The 27,191-nt window shown below is 40.2% G+C and overlaps 1 protein-coding gene across 3 annotated transcripts in view; it reads right to left on the bottom strand.

Annotated features, from left to right (window-relative positions):
* Window positions 1-8,262: 8,262 nt before the first annotated feature.
* The window catches only part of igdcc3 (immunoglobulin superfamily, DCC subclass, member 3), a 65,897-nt gene continuing 46,968 nt past the window's right edge, over window positions 8,263-27,191 (bottom strand). For all 3 annotated transcript variants that reach the window (XM_044177029.1, XM_044177114.1, XM_044176951.1), the window contains exons 8-14: window positions 21,563-21,810; window positions 19,960-20,124; window positions 19,178-19,366; window positions 18,570-18,674; window positions 18,228-18,363; window positions 17,871-18,081; window positions 8,263-16,587 (exon numbers count right to left, since the gene is read on the bottom strand). In XM_044177029.1, coding sequence (XP_044032964.1) covers window positions 16,462-16,587; window positions 17,871-18,081; window positions 18,228-18,363; window positions 18,570-18,674; window positions 19,178-19,366; window positions 19,960-20,124; window positions 21,563-21,810 — 1,180 coding nt within the window. In that variant the 3' untranslated portion in view covers window positions 8,263-16,461. The remainder of the gene's footprint in view (window positions 16,588-17,870; window positions 18,082-18,227; window positions 18,364-18,569; window positions 18,675-19,177; window positions 19,367-19,959; window positions 20,125-21,562; window positions 21,811-27,191) is intronic.

Here is a 27,191-nt window from a genome sequence, read left to right as displayed (position 1 = left end):
CCCACACTCAACTCCTGTAATCAGCTCAGGTGGAACCACGCCTGAGACGGGACCCTGAGTCTCCCACCGCCAGTACATCCTCACAGCCCAGCCTAACAGACAACATCCCTCTTCCATCATCACCCCTCCCCTTACATCCATCCATCCATCTGTCCTCAACATTCTTCTACCTTCTGAACGTCCATTAAACCTTTAAATGACATATTGTTGTGGCATGGTCCTTGCTATTTAAAACAGAGCTAAAAGAGAGAGAATAGTTGGACTTACATTCATCAGGTGGCCAGAAAGACAACTCTAAATGAATGATAATGTTAACATAACATTATTATAAACATAACACAGTCAGGGAGGATTTAAATCACTCTCTGACCGTGTTCAGCCACTTTTGGCCACAATAAATGCCTTTCCTGAATAACACATCACAACCATCTCCACTGACCCAACCAGTAACTTCCTTTTCAACTGCCCTGGAGACAGCTGGGCAAACACTGACCCATATCTGCCCCTTTCCCCATGTCCCCTTAAGCCGACCACACCCCCACCAGCTTCGCATTTAGGCCCCCATGCTCCTTCCATTGGCCCCTTAGTTCAAGCGGCCCACCTCACCAGCCAAGCAACTGGACCTGATGCCCACCCAGGTCTGCGGTCCCTCAGCAGAGTGAGCGTCGTGTGAGACTCAGGAATTCACAACACTTAAGAGTTTGGGCAAATATAGAAGGTCGCTTCACACAAGCAGCAGGGTCAGCTTCTTTAGACAGGACCAGCTAAACAGACACTGCTGCCAGCTTTCTTTCTTTCTTTCTTTCTTTCTTTTTCTTCTACATGCACATAGCTGGATATGTAAACTTTTAGTCCTTTGTTTTCTTGTTCATGCTGTTTTCTGCAGTGGCCCCACTGAGGGATGGATGATTCTTCCTCTCTTTCTGTTATTTCTCCATCTCTTTCTCTCATTCAATGTTTCAAACACACACACAGACCAACAACAACCCTTGCCTGATTTATTCCCCAGTGAATGCACTCTATAACCCCTCCATGGCTCAGGCAGCCAGCCTTCTATAATGGATTAAATTTAGTTAACTTTGGCTAATTGATCAACCTACATAATCAGGTTGTCAACTTGATTTTCATCTAAATCTATTGATATTCCTCATGACTACCTTGAGTTGAACATTAATTTCATTCCTCCCTTGTGAGACTTCCTGCTCTGATGCCACAATCAGCTTGACAACACAGCTCTGGTGTTCTTTGAAAATACAGGTCTCCATCTTAGCAGCAAAATATTTTGCTGCATGTGAGCCATCCTCAGCTCACCTACTGTATCTCCATCCTCCCAGTTTATGCTAGGAGGTATATTTCTGCTCCCAGCATAGCAACTGCCAGATTCCCTCCAGAACCTGGTGTGTGGCCACGCCCTGGGGTCTAATTAATACAACACACTGTGCATCCATATGGCTCTGTGTGATTAAACAGATAGAGAGAGGAGGCGAGATGAAGGGAGAAAAAGACAGGACAGGATGGGGTGGGGGTGGGGGTGCAGGCTGGGGTCAGCTCTTCCATGTTTCCTTCATTGATGGATAAGAATATATTGCTGCATTAGCTGTTTCCCTCTGCCTGTAACAACTGTACTCTGCTCACAGCAGTGAAACAGGAAGCCGACCTTGGCACAAAGCAGTGTGATTAAACCCTGAAAAATCAATACATAAAATGTTTGAGTCAATCAAAGATACAATGAACACCATCTTTTTTTTTTCTTCATGTAATTTGTTATGAAACAACACTTCCTCAAGGCCAGATAAAAGTGTTGGAACAAAGACCTGACCCTCTTGTTGGAACAAAGCCCTGTTTGCAGACCACAATCCCCGAGTGGGTTTCTTTCTGAGAATGGATTAGAGATAGGTGAGGGCTGAGGCTAATGGAGAGGGACAGGCCTGGGGCAACCAGCAGCAGCATAAAGTGTAGAAAACACAGAAGAAGAGAGAATGAGTGAGAGAACAGTGGTGGAAATGACCAACTATGTGTTTAGTGGTGACCCGAAAACCTAAGCTGTTGTAGTGAGTGGAAAGCTATGCCTCACCTTCCACCATCCTTTCCCTTCTCTCTCAAGTCAGTTCACCCAAATTACAAAAAATCCCATATTTCTTCACTTACTAGTGGTATCTAGCTATACAGCTGTTATTTGACCAGCTTTTTATGTATTACGTAAGTTTTCTGCCTCCACTCCAGTACGATGGAGGCAAATTTAATTTTGTTTGTGGTGCTCAAAGCATTGAAAAATAACATTTAAACAAGACTAAGAGTTTACAGCCATGCTAGCATCTCTGTGAGCAATGCCAATGCTCAGCAGCAATGTGTCTCTCCAGAAACAGTGTTGCTGTTACTCTGGATAAACCACAGGTGTCAGTGTGAACAGTTTTCACAGGAGCTGCTTTCTACAAAGAAATAGTCGTCAAACCTGTTGACAGTGAGTGTTCAGGGCTGTCTGTGAAATCAGCTGGTGCTTGAGAGCTCACTCATGGCCATTTGGAGCCATTTCTGCACACTTTTCTTACGTCTGAAATTCAGAAGACTTTCTTGAGGAAATATCCCACAATTCATGGTGTTCTGGCAGGGGAAATCCAAATGATGCGTTCAATCCTGCGAGCACCACAAATGAAATCTCAGCTAACTATCTTTGCATGTACATGCATGGCTAGACCAACAACGAGAGATGAGAAAATGTTTTTTCTGAAATTTGAACTTCAAAAACAGCATACACCATCTTTACCTCCCATTTGGTTTTACATTCTGACACCTACTGCCATTTGTTGCTGCCTCCAGCATCCCTCGAGCTTCTCTTTCCCCACATCTCCATACCTTGTTCCTTTTGTCCCACCCTCCATCCTTTCTTTGTCCTGCTCCACACATCACTACCATCATGTGCACAAGGCATGCGATATCTCTGACACTTCCCCTCCCCCACATTCTACCCTCCTCCCCACCTTTTCTTTCTTGAGGGCGCTTGAGTGCGTTGTATGTGTTAACCAGTGAGTAGTCGCTCAAGAGTGTGTGCATGCATGTGTGTTCGAGTGATAAATGAAGAAAAGCTTGAGGGGACGGGGGGGCTGTGTCATAGATGATGACTGCATATCTCTGTATGTGAGCCCTACACTCACTGCCACTGCAAAGGCCACCCGCTTTATCTCTCAAATACATATTAATGTGTTATAAGGGCAGCTATACAGCCTGCATGGTCGGCTCATGCAGAATGATTCCCCTGGCATACATTGCAATCACATCAGCCCCCCTTTTCTCAGAAACAGTCACTCCATTAATGCTTTCAGTGCCACGTCTCCTGTGGCCTCAGCATGGTAATGCCCATATTCTCCATCAGTCACCATCCACCACATGACACTCCATCTTAAACTGGAACCACAGGCAATAGCACAAGGAAGGGAGAAGTGGCAGAAATTATATTGTGTTTTTCAACCCACACTGCCTTCTCACAAACACACCCACAGAAATACAGTCATAGTATGAGCATATTATACAACAGGCAAGAGTTTAGCTTAGTTACAAGCTATTTGCAGTTTTTCCATACAAAAAATGTTATAAAATATGGACTACATTACTATAGCGCTTTTATTCAAAGTGCTAAACAATTTGCCTCTCATTTATACAGGTGGTAGCAAGCTACCATGGAAGGTACTGGTACTGGTCTAACCATGAGGAGCAACTGGGGTCCAGGACATATGCCTGTTTGTTGTGGCATGTTATGGATTTAACTATTCAGCAGTACATGAAGTAGTTCAATTTAGCCCCACCGTGATCAACTACCACATTAAAGTGCTGCTTATATGAATCAGTAATAATCATCTCAAAATATATATAATAACATAACACTAACATGGGCCATTCTGCATAATGAGAACTTACTTTAAAGCTGCTATAATCAGTATTTTCATATTAACAATCAAACAAATGACAATGTGAAAGGGGTTGCTTGTGACGAACCCACAGGGAATTATCACCTGACTGTTGTTTCCCTCAGCTCTACGGAGCCTTTCAGATCATTGTTTTGGTTTTTACGGCCCTCTACTTCACTGTTTTGGTTCACTCTCACCGCTGTCGTTAGCATCATTTTCAGTCCCAGCAGGCAGCTGTTGACCAAAGAAGCTCTGATAAACCTACTGTACGCTACCTGTTCAGCACCAAATGGCAGACGGACACAGTTAGCGACTAGCTGGTGAACATAGTGGAGCATGTAGCTGCTAAAGAGCCAGATATTTCCCTCAAGAACTTAAAGGAGAGTGAATGTTGGACTTAATTCACCAGGTGACCAGAGAGTCATATCCAAATGAAATCTAATGTTGCTCCATAACTGCTGGATGTGTAAATAAGCAACTGATTAAGAAGTAGGCTATATCATCTTAAAACGTGATGATATGTCAATGTTGTGTTCACAGCTTATTTCTACAGGCCCAAGTGGCCAAAATAATCAGTTAATGCAGGCTTAAAGTTATAATCTTTAGAATTTCAGACCTGGTGTATGTGGCAACACCTGTGGTTACTGGTGGTAAAGGTTAGTGCATTTGAATAATGCAGATCCCAAAATTATTTATTATTGTTTCGACCACTGTGGTCAATAAACACACCTTGAGTGGCTACTCCGTCAGAAAACAGAAGAGCATCTTGTGTACCTGTTTACAGCACAACTAAACAAACCCTAAAAGGAACCATTACGTCATGTTGTTTTAATAGAGAAGACTAAAGAAGAGCATAAATGACGCAGTAATACAAAACTCATGATCAAATGTTATCCTCCACATGACATGAAATCCATGCATGCACCGGCTTTTGGTTTCTATTTACATCCAGTCTGCACATGCATTATTTCCTTAGAATATCTTGTGTGTGGATACACAACTGAGTCATGTGTGGGAAAGGCAGACTCCGCCAGTAACAATGAGAACTACTATATAGACAGGCAATTGTAAACAGAATGCAACTACACAAAAAAACATAAACGATATTTAAACTGGGTTTGATACAATGAAAAGGATTATAATTTCAAGTTGATTTTGATAATGCTTTAACGTAAATTTGATTGTGAAAGCTTTACTTTACATATCTAAGAATCTGTTGAAACCACTGAGACACAAACACACACACAAACAGAGGATATCATTTAAAAAAGAAACAGGAGCTGACATAACGGTTTGGATTATTTGCGACGTGAGAGGAGGGATGTCACCTGGGAAGTGTGTTACGGCTGGGAAATCTGGAAACAGTAAAAAAAGAAGAGGGAAAAATGAGGGGAAAAAACAGGGAACATCAGAGGTAGGCGGGTATGAAAGTTGTGACCTCTGTCCTCCCTCTCTCTCGGCTGCTCCCTTTGAGTCGCTAAAAGGCGTGCGGTGTGAGAAGCCAGAAGACAGCTGCACCCCCCCTTCTCCTCCTTTGGGCTCTCTCTGGGAAACTAAGGTCCCCTTTCTCAACTTGCTTTAAATGCTGTGGGGTCAGGAGGAGCCGGGGCCCAGTTGAGGTGGTCCAGCCACGGATAAAGTTTCACTGCCTTACACGGCCAGTCTGGACTGTTGTGTGTGTGTGTGTGTATGTGTCCGTGAGAGGGGAAGAAAGGGGAGCTACTTGTGGTAAACTACTCTGCTGTTATTTCTCTATTAAAACCACAAATGAACTTGCTGTAATAATCACAAACACCCTCCCTCTCCCACTATAATCTTTCACACAACGCCCACAGAAATACACATATTTACACATCACAGTATGTGCATATACACACATGGTCTCCTTTCCTTACAGCAGCTATACAGTTGCTGTAAGGAAAGGAGAGAAAACTTTAACGTGCAGCACTGAAGTCTCGCTTGAATAACACAGTAAACCCAGTGATGTATTCCGAAAAGCTTACTTTTTTATATGATGTTCACAGGGAGAATCTTTATGTACTTTCATCAAAGTCAGAAGTACACATACACTTCCTTTGTATTTGGTAGAATTGCCACAAAACTGTTTCACTTGGGCCAAACCTTTTGGGTATCCTTCCACAAGCTTTCTACAATAGTTTGCTGGAATTTTGGCCCACTCCTCTTAACAGAACTGGTGTAACTGGGTCAGGTTTGTAGGCCTTCTTGCTCGCACTCGTTTGTTCTACGCCTTTTCGCCCACAAATTTTCTATGGGATTGAGATCAGGGCTTTGTGATGGCCACTCCAATACCTTGACTTTGTTGTCCTTAAGCAACTTTGTAACTAATTTGGAGGTATGCTTGGGGTCATTCTCCATTTGGAAGACCCTTTTGCGCCCAAGCTTTAACTTCCTGGCTGATGTCTTCAGATGTTGCTTCAATATATCCACATAATTTTCTTTTCTCATGATGCCATCTATTTTGTGAAGTGCACCAGTCCCTTCTGCAGCAAAGCAGCCCCACAACATTATACTACCACCCCCATACTTCACAGTTGAGATGGTGTTCTGAGGCTTCAACGCATCGCCCTTTTTCCTCAAAATATACCGTTTATCATTATGGCCGAACAGTTGAATTTTTGTTTCGTCAAACCACAGGACATGTATCCAGAAATTAAGATTTTTGTCCCCATGTGCAGTTGCAAACTGTAGTCTGGCTTTTTTATGCTGGTTTTGAAGTAATGGCTTTCTCCTCCCAGAGTAACCTTTCAGCTCATGGTGGTACAGGACTTGTTTTACTGTGGAGAATTACACTGTCTTACCAGTTTCAGCCAGCATCTTACAAGGTCTTTTGCTGTTGTCCTGGGATTGATTCGCACATTTCGCACCAAAAAAACGTTCCTCTCTGGGACTCAGAATCCGTCTCCTTCCCGAGCGGTATGATGGTTGTACATTCCCATGTTTTTTTATACTTGCGTATTATTGTCTGAACGGATGAACGTGGGACCTTCAGGCATCTGGAAATTGCACCTAAGGATGAGCCACACTTGTGGAGGTCCACAATTCTCTTGGTTGATTTCTCTTGATTTTCCCATGATGTCAAAGAAAGAGGCTCTGTGTTTGAGGTGTGCCTTTATATGCATCCACAGGTGTGCCACCAATTAACTCAAATGGAATCATCTGGAGTTTTCTTTTTGTTTAAAGACACAATAAACTTAGTGTATGTATACTTCTGACTATGATGAAAGTGATAAGAAAAATACATAAAAATTCTCCCTCGCTCGATTCTGACATTTAACAAATGCAAAAAATGTTAATATTTATTGATCTAAAACAGAAAAAGTTTACTCTGATTTAATGTATGACAGTAAAGAAAAAAAATGTTGTGTTTTTTGCTGCCCATCCATGGGTCAGCATTAGAAATGTGAGTGTCTTGAGAATTGCTAAGATGCTAAGAAGCTGATCATTTTCATAGCTTTGGCCATCGTTTCTACCGATTATGATAACACTGCACTCTGCAAGTTAGTTGCTGATCTGTGGTCTGTGAAAGCATTCAGATGGTCAGACAGGTTGTAAAAAGGCCAATAGTTAAGCCAGATTATGTAAACCACTTAATTAGGAGGTAAAACTGAAAGCGAGCGCACCTGAATTGTTGGTAATAAGCCCTCATGGCACATGAAAACTGCACAACTGACTTTCAAACTTTTAATCTCAACTTTCAAGCCAACATGGATGAGAAGTCCTTTAAGGGCTCAGAAAAATTGAAATTTCAATGTGTAGTAAGATTGTTTTGTCAAATAATTTTAGCATTAACCTTCATGTCCTCTTCCCAATACATTTGTTTGAAACCTGTATGATCATCTGACTGCTCGTTTCTTGCTCCATTGGACTTCTTTATAGTGATGTTGCTGCATTCCCAGATTTCAGCTATTAACTGAGTGCAACATTATCATTCCCAATAGGAATCATGGCCAAAACTATAAAAGAGAGAGAGAGAGAGAGAGAGAGAGAGAGAAGCTTGATCCATATTGGACTCTCCCTTTATCTTGAAGTTCAATCATGCATTGGGATTCACAGTGATTAGAAGTCCGGCACCAACCTTCATCGACCAGGAGCTTTAGGCCTCGTGCTCAATACTCTTTGTCTGGCCCGCAGTCCATGACTTAATGTGCTGAACAGTAGAACAGGACGGTAAAGTGGGGTGGGAGAGGAGAAGCCTGCATCAGATTGATCTGCTGCATCTCAGCGGACTGCAGGAAGCAAGCAAGCAAACACATCCGTGCTGTAAATTATGCTTCTTTATCCACCAAGCTCAAAGTCTCCTACACACACACACACACACAGAATAAAGACAGTCACTGGATTTATTATTACTAGAGCTAGTTTATTATCACTGTTATTGTTTTTTTCTTCAGTTTTGCACAATGAACCCTAAAACAATACAAACCACTAAAAATGGTCTTTTTACACACATACATACACACATACAGTACATACTGTATATGTGGACATGTATACAGATTTATAATTGCAACACCTTGGTCTAGAAAGAGTGTAGAAACATAACTGTGGAAACATACAGTAGTGATCCCTGACAATGCTCTGAGACCGCTTATTAAATCATCTCTTATTGACCTGAATTAAACTGTGGGAGAAACAGTGAAAGCAGACAGGGGCAGTGACCTCAGCAGATGTGTGATCATGGGCTGACTTTACAGATGTGTGCTCCCTTTGTTCCATCCAAAAGGTTGATCAATTAATCAAACGCAGGTAACAATACAAATGAGGCTTATTTTGTGACATTAAACAAGTAGTTTACACAACTGGTTAAGCATATGGTTTTTGGTTTCAGGTTGGCACCACATTTGAACCCTGTAGGATAAAACAGAAGAAAAATAGAACTGCATTGATCAAATAGAATTGTACTCGTTTTTAATTAACTATGGTACCAGGAAAAGCAACTCTTTCCCTTCTCTTGCCCTTTGTTGTTGTCAGATATTCTACTGAGCTTTACACCATAAACTGGAAAAGAAGACAGCAGTTCTTTCAGTATAAAAGCAAGTAAATGTTTCTCTGGAAAAGAAAAGACTGAGTAAATAAAAGCCATTCATGAAAAAGTGTTTTATATATAGTTTGTTGGTGATTTTTAATTTCTAAAAAATACCCAAACGTTGTGCTTGAGGTCAAGTCGTGTGTGCATGATAAAATTATTGTCCTGCTCATTATTTCAGCTTAACCAGGACCTAAAAATAGTATCTATAATGTTTTTGTTATACATTCTTAATATATCGATCTGTATGGGTAAGAGAATGGTAAACATAAAAACAGCCTGGTTTTCTTTGGTGGAGTCCTGGCCAATAAAGTTAAAAACTGAGCCGGCACACTGACTACAATGCTTTTCACCATGTGTTTGTATTTTCATGCATCAGAATCGAAAGTTTAAAGGTCCTGAAGACTTCTTAAAATGAGCAACAGGGGTCCTACATGAAAACAACAGTTTTGGTGATTTCACATAAGAGATTTCTGCATTTGCGTTTCTGTTTTTGCTCTCCTCATTTAAAGTAGGCTCAGTTGGAAAAAGATGATGTTATGTACGTCCGTTCACTAATTAGCGAATCCTGATCGGATGATGGTTGTGGGGTTTTCTGGTTATTTTGCCAGACAGCTGTCAATCAAATCTGTCCTGATGAAGCAGATTAGCAGTTTTGACTGTTATACTCTTTTTTTTCCTGAACTTTAACTTTGATTGTTTCTTATTTGTCATAAACATTTAATGTTGTAGAGAAATGTTTCTGCTCTGAAACCAAGTTTTCAGGGGCTTTAAATCCAGTAATGGAGATTAAACGTCAACTTGTGGGTGAGTCTTACATTTTGCAGTTGCAGATTAAATAAACTATGGCTTGTAAACAACCTTGTACAAATCCAACTTTTCTTATCACCTCTTGCCACTGGAGATGGCAACAAGGTGTGGAAACTTCAAATTCTTGGCTAGGACAATAAAACAAAGTTCGATTAAAACTAATCTCACATCAGTTCTTATGCTTTATGCATATGAGTAAAATTCTTGATGCAAACCAGCAACACTGGGCAGAAGAGGGTCACATATTCTTAAGCCTACATGGTTTTACATGGCAACAATTTATTGCCATAATTTTCCGTTTAAGACTTAATACTCTTGCCTGCAGTGTTACAGGACTGAAGCTTAGACTGTGAATCATAAACATAACTGCAAAGCAAATCTGCTATGTGGTGTTCTATACATGATGATTATATAATGCATGTCTCTGTAAGCAGGCTGAAATGATGATGTTTTTACTAAGAACTTGTTACTGACTTTCAAGTGTGATGTTAATTTCACAGGACAGGTGTGGGGGGTCAGTCACCTGCAGAGTAGAGTCCACTCAGGAGCTCTTTTCTTATTTCAGTGGCCAAATGAAGGATGACCAAACGGCTTTAGATCGTGTTGACAACGTCAATACAGAACAGACATTCTCCTCAAGCAAAGATGGTTTGTGAAGGAAAATGAAGACAACTTTTCACTTTAAAGGTGTACCCCGAGTCACACATGTGAGGATGACTGGTGGGAACAGGATGAGAATGAGGTGATCATCAGGCATCAGCGAGGGCAAGACAGAGTTAGATTTGTCAACTGAAAAGGTCACTCAACCTATTTTCATCAATACAAACCATCAAAACTGATTGACAATGTGAGACAGGACCATCAAAAGCACCACATTGAGATCGCAACATTATTTTGCCATTAACCAGCTAAATATTACAGTGTTACCATCACAAGTCCCATAATGATTAACTAACACATTTTTTCGTTTCTCATGCAGCGCTACTGTAGGTTTTTCTCTGCCTACTACCTTTAAACACATTGGATTCAATCTGCTTTCTTGACAGACGTATATAAAATACTGATCTCAAACATTAAAGCACAATTACATTAAATCACCATTTGACTAAACTCAGCGTTATATGACATGCACAGTCATCGGGGTCTCAGAGCAGAACACCATAGAGATAAGTGTATCGGAAATGTAATCAATTCACAATCATATCGTATGGTAATTTGGTGCCACAACGATCGATACCACGTAATGTAAAAGGATACTTCAAGAAGAGGCTAGTTGCATCAGGTGAATACATTTCTGGTTCCCTAAAACCACCACTAAGATCAACCATTGACTTACAGCATTGTACTCACATCCTTAACAGCCACGATACAATGAAATATTGTCAATCTAGCCATTCGAAGCCTATCTTGTCCTTCTGACTTGATCTGGTTACCTGTGTTAATGCATAATAAGAGAGAGAACTGCACAGACAGATGTATAGTTAACAGTTAGGGCCACATACTGGCACCATAATAATCAATGTAAAACAAATCCTGCACATGCCCAGTTCAGGATGCCTTCTTTGTGAGAACCTGAGGGTACAAGAAGAAGTGTGAATGTGAAAATACAGCTGCAACTAATGATTATTATTATTTTCTCAGTGAATCGATTGTTTGGTCTATAAAATGTCAGAAAATAGTGAAAAATCACAACTTTTCACAGTCACAATTTCCTACAGCTCAAGCTAACTTTATTAAAATGGTCTAAAACCCAAAACATTCACTTCACTATCATATATGATAAATAAAAGCAGCACATTCTCACAATTTAGTTGCTTGAACTAATTATTTTTTTGGCATTTTTGCTTGAAAAATGACTTAATCGCTTATCAAAATAGTTTCAAATAAATTTTCTGCTGATCGCCTTATTGGTTTATTGACTAATTGTTTCAGTTCTAGAATGAATTCTAACACGTTGTGTTTCTAGCAGAGTGGCCAAACAGGGGATAAATGACAGTTAAATACTCATTATCTGGCCAACGCTTTCTCTCATTTACTTAAATGCCCAACAAAGAAGGCATCCCTTACAGCAAATCTGTCTGAACTGGGCAGAAAGCAGAATTCAAAGAGGAAAATCATGTCCAGAAGGCCAAGAGTGGCCTGCTGATAGATATATAACAAGAGGATCAGAGAGTCCCTGAGCACATACTCTCCCTGTCCAAAGGTCAGGATTCTTGAATGAAGAAAAAAAGGAGACTGGCTAACTGAGAGGAGCAGAGTTTGGTGGTAGAGCACTTCCCAAGGCTGCAAAATATACAAGACAAAGGCCCCTTTTTTCACTGTCAGCGAAGGAATCATCTGGTCCCTTCAGCTGATGGAGTTAAAGCACCAGTCAGTCAGTGAGACCAGCTTTGAGGGCTCCATTAAATCACACAAGTTATAATATTATACAGCAATACGACAACCTGACCTATCAAAGTCTAATCACGTAAACATGATCGTCACTGCACCACATTCCCCTGTTAATCAGGTTAAACAGTATGGCACTAAAACCTGTCACATCCACGGGTGAGATGTGGGCAATTTCCTGCAGAAAGCGATTAACCCTAAATTACACTGAGGGACAGAGGAAGGAAGGAAGGAAGGCAGGAAGGAAGGAAGGAAGAAAAGCACACCACTTGTTTCCCCAGTGAAATTACTCAGAACAAAACAAGTAAAAACACTGCAGCAGCCCCAGAGAGAAAGTATCACATTGGTAGTTAATAAATATACAAGCAGCACTTACTTTGACAAGTACCATCTTTGTTTTTCCAACACTTGTAACATGATATTAACACCAAAGTGTACAATTAAATACAAGAAATGGATGTAAGGAGAACATCTGCAAACAAATAAGCATAAACAAATACATTTTAAAAGGCATAAAATTACCTACAGTACCTAAGACGATCACTAAAATGGAAACTGTATAATGCAGGTTTGCAGAACACACAAAGATGGAAGGTGATTCTCTGGTGTGGGGACAGGTACAACTCTCACGTGGAATGTCGTAGAACATCAGAAGATGTGATACTGCATATAGAGCCAAAATAATTGAAATATGCATTTTGAAAACTATTTTCCGATTTCCTAGCTTTTCATTAATCCTATTTGAAACTTATGCTGCATTCACGCAAAAATGGGAAAAACTGGAAAACCTCCCGTTAATCCGATTTGAGAGTGTTCAGGCGTTAGCCCAAGATGCTAGCCCCACTGCTAGCCTTTCAGTCACACTATTTAAATAGCCTAAATTAACTACTTTGTGTTATGTGAGAGCAGATACATAGAAGCAGTGTATAGCTCCTTTTAAATTAGCTGAATCAATTGGAATCAAAATGTCCTGTCAATTACGACCCATTGCATGCCCTGTTGCCTGTCAGTAAACTAGGCAATTGTTGTTTTCTTTGCTAATGTAAAATGCGGAAAGCTAGCGGGCTTGCTGGAAACTAGCTAGCAAGCTGAACGGATTACACCAAACTATCTAAGAGTTAATGTGAGGAAGCATTTGATGCAAGCTGATTTTGCAAAATGCCACTGTCTCACCGTAACATTAGCTTGTTACTCAAGTGAGGCAGCAGAGGCTTGGCGAACAAACAGAATATGGTCAACTCTACAACGTTTTGAACAAATTACTTACTAGTTCAAATTTGTACTTCTTTTCGCTAAATGGAAGATAACGTAGCTGTCAGAAATTGCCAATATCACCGATTTGGAATTACAACTAAGAGGGTGACATCAACAGTTTTACCCTCTCGGCTGCTCATAACAACAAACGATATCACGTGAATGCAGTATAGTTACGATAATGAGTCACGCTCGGGTTTAGAAGCCAGAAAGGCGAATCAATAAACCAATCGTGTGGATTTGTGTGCATGTTGGAGTTAAAGTGCCATCCACTTTACTTTTGACAGTTTACTTCACTAATTCACAGATAAACTTTCTACAGAGGACATTAAGACAAACACCAGTGAGAAGTTGAAAGCTTGTGATATACATATGTATAAAAAGAAATCTGATGATAACCAAAGTTAAACATTCACATCCACTAGAAACTAAGCATGAACTTGAACCATTTTAATAGTTAGTGCATGAGATAAAGGTCCTAAAAAGTTCTCCCTCCATTTATGTGTTTGTGCACTGTATGTATCCCTTTTTGTCTACTTTTTCTGTCCAGCATGTCGACAATAGCAATATATATACACATTTATATATACTGTATGTGTGTAATCCTCTGCTCCAATGTTCATACTCTGTACGTTTTCTTCATTAAGACCTGAGAGAAAGGCCAAAAACTGTATTTGAGGTAGGTAACCATAATGCATTAGAGCAAATCCTGTACAGTATGTGACGACACAGAGCAGAGAGCTGGAGAGAGAAGCCCTGTTATCGTAGAGCCACCCAAAGACCATCATTCTCCCTCACCCAGCTCTTTGTCTGTGGTCTTATTATAAACACGGTGTTCCTGAAGCACTTTAACTAGTCAGTGTTGACAGGAGGGAGAAGGCTGAGCAGCAATTGTGGTTTATCAGCACCTGTCATGTCTCCTGGACACCAGAAGTCTGAAATTCTACGACTTTGTTGAAAAAGGAGGCAGATAATGTGACGTGAAAATAAAATCACTAAGAGCACTATCACAACATCACAATATCCAGAATGAGGTTAGAAATACACTGCTGCCAATTTTAATCAAAGGAATAGGTGAACATTTTGGGAAATACGCTTATTTGCTTCTGGCAAAAAGTTAGAGAAGATCCATACCACTCTTGAATCTGTTAGTTAAATATCTCTGAGTAGTTGCCTGTCAACCAGCAGAGACTCCAGGGAGTCACTGCTCCCAGTCAAGAAATAGTCAGGCACATAATCCCCCGTAAAACGGCAAATTATCGTTTTTATACTTTAGTTTATGTATGGATGAAACAAACAAGATATAACGTCTGCTGGCTGTAGCTTCTTATTTACCGTACAGACATAAGTGTGGTATCGATCTTCTCATCTAACTTTCCACCAAAATAAGCGTATTTCCCGGCATGTCAAACAATGCCTTTAAGCCAATTAGCTTAGCATAAACACTTGAAGTGCGCACACGCGGGGGTGTAATGTAAATACGACAATTTATAGTAGTAAACACAGAGAAACAAGAGTGGTATCATCAAACTCAGGACAGCCAATAAGCGTATTTCCCAAAATGTCAAACTATTCCTTTAAGTCATTACACCAACAATAGTGGAATAATGTTTCGGGACATTAAGATTTATGCTTTTTGTTTTATATACATCATATATGTATGTAAACATTCATTCAATCAATAAAACATATCTGCACACAAACACACACACAAATACACATGCACACAAATTTCAACCACAGTACTAATTTTAGACACATATATGATGTCTGTATATTATACTATTTTGCCTCTTGTCCAATTGAACATTATGTATCACATTTCATTTAGCAGTTAATAGTCCTAAAAATGTAATTAGCAATACAGTGTATCTCTAACAGTCTTTTCATTCAACTGAAGCGACTACGTTTGAAAAAAAAAAGTATAATGATACTTTGAATGAAAGAAAATCTAAAAAAAGCTTATAATGGAACAGCATAATTCATACATATTCCTAACATACTGTAATTCATAAAACAGTGTTATCAGTCTGTCAACTTGCATGAGGTACTGACATTTTATCTACAAACACCATATTCATCGGCAAGGGGAAGCCAGGATTCAACAGAGGGGGGAAACGAGGGTTTTTCATTATGCAATAAACAGACAAACAACAACAACAACAGCGACAACATTAACATTGTTATCTTGAGGTAGAACATTAACTTCAGCATTTGGAAGTGCTTTATGTTGGACACTTGCTTTTTCGTTTTTCTTCGACAAGCAGGAGAAGAGAGACGATTCTTGACATCTGAGGTAGTGCGGCACCTGATCATGTGATTTTCAAACCAATCAGTTCCTCCGCATGTAAAGTAATTGTGAGCACAGGGGAAGGTAAAGTCCCTAAAAGCTTCCCGCAACACATTCATTCCGGCTGAGGTAGGTTTTTGTTGAATCGAAAGGTTCACACAGCCAAGTCTAGTGCCTGTATGAAGGCCGAGAACTCATAAAAAATGTTGATATCACTGAAACAAAGTCCTGAGACAGAATATATCGAATCCCTGGACAAAGGCTGAGGTCTTCTGTGAGCAAGAAGGTGGAATCACTGGTAGGTGAGAGCAGGCAGTAGGAGTCTTTGACATCCACAGAAAAGTAGAGATAAGACCAATAACTTATAACCACTTATGACATATAGGTGATAAAGATATATATGTATATATATATATATTTATAAACTTAAAAATAAAATCATCATTGTATAACAAGGACATTCTGGGGCTTCTATTCTGTTGTTGCCCAACACCAGAAAGTTAACAAAAGACCAAATTGTACAAATAAACATTTAACTGGCCTGCCTAGCTAGAAACAGCTGTCCATCAGAAGAGCGTTCTCCCAAATCCCAGGCCAAAAACACTCCGATATACAGTCCTAGATCCTCTAGAACTTCTTAACTTACCAATAAAAAAATCTTTGCACAAAAGGACAAACTACTTTGAAAGGAAACACTTGTCAACCTGAGTGAGAGAAGAGTCTAAGTGGACACCGTGGACAGTGTCATGTAAATTGGCCTTCATACATGATTAGCCTTGGTCCTGCCGACTCGCTCCTGCTGCAGGAGACTCCTGGAACTGTGTCTCTCGCTCCACCGCAAACTCGTCCAGCGGTATCGTAGACAGCTGGGTGTCGTTCAGCACGTAGGAGTCGGACTGAAAACACATGCAAACAATAGTAATTAAACTGAGATCGTTAGAAAGTACATTTAATTCATTCATCGGACATTTTAGCCTATACTGACAGTACAGATAGACAGGAAATAGAGATGAGGATGACATACAACAAAGGTCCCTGGCCAGAAGTCTGCAGCTACATGGCAGGTTTCCCAACCCCCAGGCCACCAGGATGCCCTGCAATTTTAGTGCAGTTGGTTCTTTTGTTTATTACCTGAATTCCCTTAATGCTTTACCTCAATGTAGTTTTTTTTAGTACTTTTATCACACTGTAATATATATGCACTGTAAAAAAGCATATGCAAAGGTAGGCATAAAAAGACTACATCTTTATGGTCTGTATAGAATCCTGTTTTATTGTGTTGTATTGTTTCTAGTGTGCTGTTTTCTTAGGAATAATTGCCTTTCTATTGATTTGCCTGTTTGTTAGAGGAGTAATGAATAAAATAAATGAATAATGACCAAAGTTTCATTTCAGTCTTGCTTTGATTTGTCCTCTGGTATTAGCAAGTGGTGACTGAGAAACACAAAAGCTTTAGGTCATATTTTTGCTTTAGGATCGGAAAAAAATAAAGGTAGGAAATGTTAACACTTAAAGCCTGATAATTGCACTCTGCTGCAAAACACAGTTTTCAGCTTCTCATTCACACTGTTGAATTGCTTTTTCTGATGGAATAAATAGTCTGTGGAGCTTTTCTATGCTTATTGGCAATAAATCGAGAGTGAGAATAAAAGCGAAATTGATTTAAATGTAAACTAACTACACTTTATTACAACTTTGGTTTTATTTTCGCAGCTCCAGGCATTGGTTCTATCAGTTATGGTAACACTGCACTCACCAAAGTAACTTTTGAGGTATCAGAATGTAGCAGCATTGTTAAAAATAGGTCCAACAGGACAAGAAACACAAGTGATCAGACAATCACACATTTTAAACAAGCTGACAGTTTTTCCAGATTAGCTACTACTTTATTTGTAGGTAAAAGTAAAAGTGAGCTTGCCTGTGATGTTGCTAATAATCTCTCAACAGGAAAACTGAGTGTGCACAACTACGGCACGTGAGGTAGGTCAAACTTAAAGGAGCAGTGTAGGATTTAGTGGCAGTGAAATTGCAGTTTGCAACCATTTGAATACCGCTTGCCTCACCCTCCTGTTTCCAGTGTGTAGGAGAAACTACGGTGGCCGAAAAACGCAAATGTTTGCAACAGACAGTTATAAACATCCACTTTCATTTCTCTTCATTTCTCACTATCAGGATTCACCATGCATGTATCTTGTGTGTTGGGTTGCGTGAAAAGTCTCTCGAGCTCGTTGCAGTCAACCACTTTCTTTCCCGCTGCGCTGCCATTGAGCTCCATCTCTCTCCTGGCAGCCCCGTTCAGCCCAGAGACCCCCTGGGAAGAGGAAGAGGATTCCAGCACCACGCTGTGCCCTGCCTGGGGGGTGGTCTGAACCGTCTTACAAATCATTAACCTGGGGATTACATGAACACACACACATATAACACATGTCAGCTGCATGCACATGATAGACCGATATTAACCCTCAACAACAATTATTGGCAAGTTATTTCCAATGGTTCCATTTATTAAGCATTTACACATCATGTTTGTACTGACCTGCCGCGGTAGCTGAAGAAGAGGAAGAGCACACAGAAGATGATGCAGGTGACTCCGATGTGAATGCCGATTATGATGCCTGTAGTGGATGTTTTACTCTGTTCATCTTTCACACAGTCGCATGGGGTGTCCAACACTGAGGAGATACAGTACACCTTACACTCAAACCACCCATTTGTGTAAACAGGGAGGGCTATGTCAGGGAGGTCTGCATGTGTGTGTGTGAGTGTAAATGACACATGTGACTCGGTGAGACGCATTTAACTTGGATGCACTGGGGTGATGTGGGACAGTGTGTAGCTACAGTATTTGTAGCTGGGTTTGGTTGTGTCAGATAATCACCAGATTTCTCCACCGCCTCCCGAAGCGAAACAAATCGCACGGTGGCATTGCCATCTCCATGTTGGTTGTATGCAAGCAGCTTTATCTCATAGACCACTGCAGGATCTGTACAAAAAGAAAAGACAGATATTCAGATAATGAATGAAGCATAGGCTTAAAAAACAAACTAAACGGGCCAGTATTTATTAAGCATCTCAGAGGCGGATGTCAATCCTAACTGTACAAATGTGTGTGTCACCAAATTGTGACACATTAGTGGTCCTTCATTTAGCCCTAGGAAAAAATACATTTTGTCAACTTGCTTAACCTAGGAAAGTAAACCTATTTCTGCAGATATTTAGGAGAGTAGTCCTTTTCCTTACTGAAATTAAGAGTAGGGAGCTTCATAAATAACTCTTAAGTCCTTCTTTGTTTTTAGTCCTAGTTATATTTCAGGACAATTCCACAGAGGAAGTCTGAGATGCTTGCCTAGATCACCGTATCAAATACGGTTTCTTTAATGAAGATTACTTTGACGATTATTATAGCAACAGCTCAGTCGGTTAAAAAAACAAAACATGTTTGTTATGACACAGTCTGTTGTAGTCCTAAGAAACTACATATCTCACCCAGCTGAGTGATGTTGTGCTGTGTGGAGTTGCGAGGGAAGGTGATGGGACCAGTGAACAGTGGTGTGTGGGCTCTTCTGTAAAACAGTCTGAAGCCTTGATGTTGGCCCATCTTGGGGGAAGGTTCCCACATTGCTTGTACAACACTGCTGTTCACCACCTTGGTGTAGAGGGAAGGAGGCGCTGGCACTGCAACACAATACAGACTGTCAACCAAAGTGGTACAACAACATGATAGTCGCAGCAGGGAGAGCTTTTATTTTGTATCTTTGGAGTGTGATTTATGACACCTCGTGCAGTAACGAGTACAGTAAGGGCATCATTTTACACAAACAAAATGTTTTCTTTAATAACGTTTTACAATTGACAATACCTGACATGAAGATTTAAAAGGAATGTAACTTTGACAGTTGTTAAGACTTTCACGTGTCACAAATAAAATGTGACCATCAAATCATATGTCTGCTTTATTTAAAAATCTTTTAAATCAGTTTCAAAACTAGCCTTAATTGTGGTAAACAAGATAGATCAAGAGGCAGACTTAACCTGATCAAACAACATCATAATCCAAAACAAGTTTAAATTCATTAAAGCAATAAAGACAGGGTAATTGATCTAAGGTTATCCACCTTTTATGGATGTTCTGCAGTTTATAAGATCAAAATCTTGCGTGTTTTCACTCTCAGCAAGCACTACAAATATGCAGCTCTATTGCAAATCTTCATGCACGTTTGTTATTCGTAAAACATATGCTTTGTGTGTGTGTTCTGCTTCCAACTCACCCTCCCCATGAGTGCTCTCTGTGGCACTGTCTGATGGTTTGCTGGCTCCGTGGGATGTGTAGGCCTTGACGTAGAAGGTGTAACTGGTGGAGGGCTCCAGGTCCCTGATGATCTGCTGCAGCGTCACCTTACTGACGGCCTCCTCATACTCCATCTCTGCAGGGTCTGAAGGAGGAATGACGGAAAAGGGAAGAGGAGGAGATGGAATAACAGAAAGAGGAGGTAAGGGTAGGAAAGAGTGCGACATAAGAAGAGGAAAGACATAAATGGGAAAAGAAAACAGGGATGGGAGGAGGAGATGGCATTAAAGTGCTGGAAAATAAGATCAAGAAAGGAAACAAAAAATACAATCTGTTTCTGTCATCATTTTATGGTTATTGCCCATTTCACTGGTTTTATCAGGGAGTTTGAATAACATTGGTTGGGTGAATTTCAGGGGTGGAGTGAAACGATAGAGGGGGTAAAAGGGGGAGTTATAAAGGATGTGTTAAAGCATTTTATTGCTCTTAATCCAGAGACCAATCAACCATAACCACTATCTACCTCCAGCCCTCAACCGATTGGGCCATGCCATCTTGGAACAGTAATTACTGCAGATCCTATTAGTTGGCCCCTGGGGCCCTTAATTATCCATCCGATAGAACTACTGAGGAGAACGGCAGCTGGTGCTACGAGACTCTCACCACACACACAAACACAAACGCACATACACACTGATTGCCCAAAGCAAAGTAAACAAACACACTGCATGCGAGTAAACAAGAATGCACATGTGCATGTATGAACACTCACAGGGAGGATCATACCTATGGTTTTTTTAGTAAGCAGTTTAATTTTAGCACTGAACACACTTTTAGTTCTTTGTTGGGGGGGATGCATTTCCAATTTTTGTTGATGTCTCTTGTTTCTGTGGAGTTTGAATGCACGTACTGTAAGTAGCTTTGGACAAAAGCTTAGTGTAAATGTCATGCAGAACACTAAAAAGATGCATTTATCATAGTTTCCATTCTCTGCAATTGAGACTGTTGATAGGGTTGTTGGGATGTATCTGTCATTCATTTTGACACATTTAACTAATCAAAAGAAACACCGTACTAAACATGCGAGAGGAGAGTGACAATCATTTGTGAGACGGGAAGCTGCCACCATTTGTGTTCTGCACGTGAGCAGTGCTCGCAAATAGCTGTTGTGAAATGGGCCCCTTGTGTCGGTCATGCCTATATTCATCACTTTAGTATAACAGCTTATTTACATTATTAATTACAGTAAATTCACACAAATGCTCCCTCATTTGCTGTAGTTTGTAGTTATGTGAATAAATGACAGATTTCAGATTTAACCAAGTTTTTTTGAATTTTCAATGAAAAGGTCTTTTGGCTTCTCTGTAGAACTTAACATGGCAGAGATCATTCATTCTGGAGTAATCACAAAAGTTTTTTTTTATCACTCTTCTGCTTCTTCGCATCTCACCTGACATGACCTTTGACACTGATTTCATGTGACAATACTTTATCTATTACTTATTTTACAACTTTATTTTACTGTAACTTATTTTTATGTAATCTATGGCATATAACTATTTGGATCTTCAGTGCAGCCACACCTGAGGTCCTGCGGATGTGGAGCACATAACCAATGATGTCCTGAGTGTTCTGATCAGGCTCCCTCCAGGACACCTGGATGGTGGTGGGTGAGAGGGCCTCGGCCTGCACGTGAGTGGGGACACCGGGCAGTCCATCAGCCCAGAGAACTGTGAGGCGGGCACTGGCCTGTGTGGAGCCGGCACTGTTCTCAGCGATACACTGATAGATAGCCTCGTCATCCTGGCTAATACCATATATCGTCAGTGTGCTGTGAGAGGAGGATGAGCGAAGAGGTGGAACAGGAAGGAAAGAAAGTGGGAAAGAAAAAAAGTAAAGTTTAGTTTCTCTGACACCAACACGAAACATAAGAGTTGATTGTGTAGGACTGTATGTGAGAAGTCTAAAGTCCAAATCCAAAGGGTCAATTCTACTGTGAAATATTTGTTACTTAAAAGTAATCGTCATTCAATTTTCTACTTTAGTAAAAGTACTTAAGGTAAAATGTACAAAAGTATTAGTAAAAAGTACTCATTGTATCATAGTGTTACATTATGGTTGCACAGCTGAACAATAAATAATTGTTTCACACTTTGAACTGCCTCTGTCACAAGTAACACAACGCCTGCACCTTGCATTTGGGCAGGTGAAAATTGTGTCCCATGTGATTCCCTGCCTTAACTTGTATGAGGTATTTTAATGTGGAACTAAAAAGCACACAGCATAACAGCATCTGCATCTGGATCCATATCTGCCTCAAAATACACACAACAGACAACCATGCTGGTTGGCTGACAGTGGCCATGGTTTTTGGAGGTTATCTAAAAAAATGTGTACAAAATTTCAGACACATGGTCACTGAGGTATGACCATTCAAATTCATCATGTTCCTGTAGCACCACTGATAGCGGAAATGCCATCTAACATTGTGGTATAACTCATAGTCAATATGTGTGTTTATGTCAAATAGGCCAAGCTCACAAGAACCAATTATAGGAAGAAAAAAAAAGTGACCAATTTTTTAGACTCATCCAAATGTGTTATACATGTATTTTGGTGTACATTAGTTGAAATGTAAAGGTAGACTGTTGAAAAAAATGTGATGAAAAATATGCAAAACAGTAGAAATCTGCAGGCAGAAATAGCCTTTACCGATAGATTTGTCTTAAATTCAGAAAAAAAAAAAACATGTTTCAGGAGTTATGAGCATTTATAAATGAACACATGATGAAATATTCTTATGACAAACAACACCAAAACATTTCCTCCTTGAAAGAAGTAACTATCTACTGTACCTGTACTTGAATAAATGCACTTATTGTAGTTACTTCATACCTCGATAAGGACTGCATACAGCAAAGAAGATGAATGACAGTATGTCCAGAGCAAAAGGTACTGTGTTCAGCTGTGTGTGTGTGTGTGTGTGTGTGTGTGTGTGTGTGAGTGACAGAGAGAGAAGAGATTTGTGCCACACATCACATACTACGGACAGCAGCAGGTATGTATAGAAGATCCTCACTCATGCAAAGCACATACTTTCAAATCTTCTACTGGAACTCCCATTGAATTAGATAAATCCATTTCAGAGTTTCAAAAAATGTAATTTACCTTCATCAATAATACCTTTCTTCTGTCCATGCACATATATTGTATGTACTCACATACCTATGCACACACACACACACACACACACACACAGACACAACCTCTCTGTTTTATATCGCCACTGACTGCTGACTCACTCCTCTTAACCAGCCGGTAGGTGCCACAAGTGATCAACAACTGCTTCAGTTTGGATCTTGTTTCTGTCGTGTTTCCGTTTGGAATCGTTGGCGGATTCTTGTGTTGGCATTTCACTTTGAAATTGACATTTTACATCGCTGCTGTTTTGGAATTGTTCGAGGTTTGTCTCCCTATAGCCTGTCTACTCTGGTTAGACCTTGATACCATGTAACCTGCATATTGTCTCCCCTTCATTCCACTACTCTCATGCATACACGCTGGACACATGTATCAGAATCAGAATCACAAATACTTTATTGATCCCCAAGGGCAAACTCTTTTGTTACAACAGCTCACTATCACATCATTGCACACAGGGATAGAAGTTCTAAGCAAATCAAGCAAATCAAATATCATAGGCTATAATACAGATCAGATAAATTAAGTACAAAGTGGATATAATTAGAAAATTAAAATAAGTGTAAAGTACAAAGTGGATTTACCGGTTGATGATAAGTATGTACGATATAATAATACAATGTAATAATACAAGTAGTAATAATAGTGTATAAATAGCACGGCACTTTTCAGGGCATTTTGTGTGTCATGTGCACACTTTTTAAGATTTTCGTGTGTCATTTAACACTGTTAGAGATGGTGCATTTTATGAGTTTTGGAAGTGCAGGAAAGGACAAAGTCAGGTGACCTTCTTCTGGTGACCTTCATAGTCATGGTAACAATAGTCAGGTGACCTTTGTCATCATGGTAACAATAACAAACATGGTTAAAGTTGTGAAACGGTAGCAGTTTGGTTAGGTTTAGGCACCAAAACTACTTGGTTAGGTTTAGGAAAAGATCATGTTTTAGGTTAAAATAAGTATGTTAGTTACGTCAGTCAAGTTACGTATGTACATAAGTAAAAGTAAGTAAAATAAGTCAACATTGACTTTTGGTTTCACACAGGACACGAACAGCTATCTCCTGGGTGAAAGCCCTGTGTTTGTTTGACCCATCCATCCACCCCGACCTCGGCCCTATGCATTCTTTGTCACTCTTTATACTACGTCACCTGACATTTTATGACATTCGCGTGTAAAATGACATGCTGTCTCTGCACAATGTAAGTTAGTAGCGACTAAATGAAATGACATGCTAAAAGTAAAAAAGGAATTGTGATAACACGCGAATTGACTTAAGACATTAGCGTGTTATTCATACACCATTTGGTGATACCAGGCCTGGCGGAGCTCTGCACTCTACTGAGTGCACTCTAGTTCTCAATGGCTTCACCAAATTCTGTCTTCCAACCATCACTCCTCTCTATTGTACCTCCACTATTCTGCTCTTTGTCCTCATCTTTCTATTATATCTCTGCTTCTTCTTCTTCCCTCCTACCTGGTCTGTCTTCATTGTGTATGTATGTGTATACAGCTTGTGTGTGCATGTTGAGTAGGTGTTATTAGACGAGAATACATAATCCACTCCTCTCCTTGTGTTTGTCCTAAGGCAAAAGGAGGGCAAAACATACAACATCGGGAGAACACAAAACAACAACAAAACACAAAAACAACAATAAAACAGCAATGATAGTAACAGCAATGAAAAAATAGGCCATATAGCAGGCCATTCCAAGGCCATTTCTGCTATATTTAAGGTGTAATATGCACACGTGAAAATTGAGAACACACAAATAATGAATACCATGGAAATATGGAAGGGTTTGAGTTGTAACGTTGTCCATTTTCTCTACTTCAAAATTGTGAAGCCCTTTGGACATGGCATTTTAAGAGATCAGAAGCATTTCGTTAAATAAAGGGAAGAAAATCTTCTGGCTTCTCATGCTGTGCTAAGTTGAAATAGTAGAATTAAATGTCACAGGAGTTCAACCTATCCTGCAGCATCCTGCTAATCTGTCACTTGCAGTTTGTAAGGACCTGTTGAATAGTCATCTTTCTTTGACGGACAGGTTGGATACTCAGTGTATTAAATCTAAATTTATTAAGAAATGCCAGGATGATTCTGTGAGGAAAAAAAAATGCAATTCACTGAAAGAACAATGTATCGGCCCTGTGCGGTATTCATGGTCTGTCACTGGCCATCTTCTGGACCTGTAAAATGGGGCATGAGGAACTTGGCATTTCAACTCTCGACAGACAGCGCTGACCTCATACCAGCCTCAGCGAGGTTTGTAAGGATGGATTTGTAAGGACAGGAGAGTGCTCCTTTGGGTCAGTGGGCAGGATGGAGAAGTGAATCATTCCATTTCCTTTTCAAAATTTATGTGCTGGGATACAATTACTGTACGTCTCTAATCTGGGTCGGAATAGGCTGCAAGGTGGAAGAGTTATTATTCTCTCCGGTCTGACAGGTGGATTCAATCTGGATAATTATCAGGTCAAAGAGGCCCTCTGTATTTCACCCTCTCTGAGCCAATCTCACCTCTGACCCCTGAGGTGGCAGCAGTCGCTAGCCCTCAGCTCGCTACTCAACCATCACATTTCTGACAGCCTTTCATATCAGCGATGGATGGAGTGTTTGCAGACAGGCAAATGGACCAGACGCCACACAGACGCAGCAAAGAGGTCCCCAGGGACGCACTGCCCGATGCCACCGGGGCTTGGATGGGCCCCCTGAGCGTGTGAGGGGAATGCAGGAAAATTTCACAAGATGTTACTTGTTTCCGAGGGTACAATAGTGTCCAACTGCATGTGTGCTCACTCACATACACATGCATGAACACACACACACACACACATATACATGCCTCGCCACATACACGTTATCCTGCGGACGTGTAGGTTATGAAATTCTGCTGTCAAAACTTCCTTTCCAACGTCCAGGATGAAAGCTTTAGTGAACATTTTAGTATTTAGTGTGAGACTATATGAAGAGACAGAGATGTAACGATTCTTATTTTCAGGTTATTATACACTAATGAAAACATATTTCTGCCAATAGATCCTCCTAAATATTACACACCGGAGCTTTAAAGTTTTAGTCTGCAAGATTCTCGACAGTACATGCATTATTACTTATATTATTACATTGTATTATTATACCGTATTATTATCATCAACCGGTAAACCCACTTGGTACTTCACACTTATTTTATTTTATACTTATACACACCTGGTACTTAATTTATTTTCTGACCTCTTTTTATGGTGTATTGTATTATATTATTGTATTATATTTTTTGCTAGTACTTTCTCCTGTGTGCACTGACGTAAAGGCGTGCTGCTGTAACAAAGAGTTTCCCTTCGGGGATCAATAAAGTATTTCTGATTCTGATTCTGATCTGATTCTGTGTTTTGGTTTCACTTTGGCATCATCTTTGGTGGTAAGCAGATTGTTTTTGGACACTTTCTAGAAATAATTTGGCAAATGAGGAGCATATTGACTCTGTTTAAAGTAGGTGTTACTCTTTTTCTACTCTGTTGCTGCAGCTGGTAATGCAAACCACATTCCTACCAGGATATTTCTCAGGAAAGACCTGCCAGGAAGACCTGTTTAGAAGAATTGGTTTTAGGTTGAATCACAATTGTGTTGAATTAATCAAAGACCAGGAGGAACAAAACATACATTTATTCACGAAGGATTGTCAAGTAATGCTACTTTTATTTAATCAATCAAATCTGCAAAATAGAATTAGATAGTAACAGCAGAGCAGGGCCACCACAGATCCATACAATGGGTGAGGAAAAAAAAGAAGACAAAAGAAGTGATTTGGAAGGTATATGGCCTGCATTTGGACTGCTTGTCTTACTGTACATGAGCTCCAAAGCCAAGCTGTCCTGTCCTGACAAGTTGACACCATCATTTACTCATCAGTTCAAGGTCATTTCACAGATTGATGGATAAGGCTGTGGGCCAGGGGAGTGACTGACAGGGGGGCCTTGAGCCTGTTGTTCGGCTGCTGAGGCTGTGTTT

The sequence above is a fragment of the Siniperca chuatsi genome, linkage group LG1, assembly GCF_020085105.1.
Source record: "Siniperca chuatsi isolate FFG_IHB_CAS linkage group LG1, ASM2008510v1, whole genome shotgun sequence".
In the NCBI taxonomy this organism is placed as follows: Eukaryota; Metazoa; Chordata; class Actinopteri; order Centrarchiformes; family Sinipercidae; genus Siniperca; species Siniperca chuatsi.
This window is presented reverse-complemented; position numbering and strand designations above follow the sequence as displayed.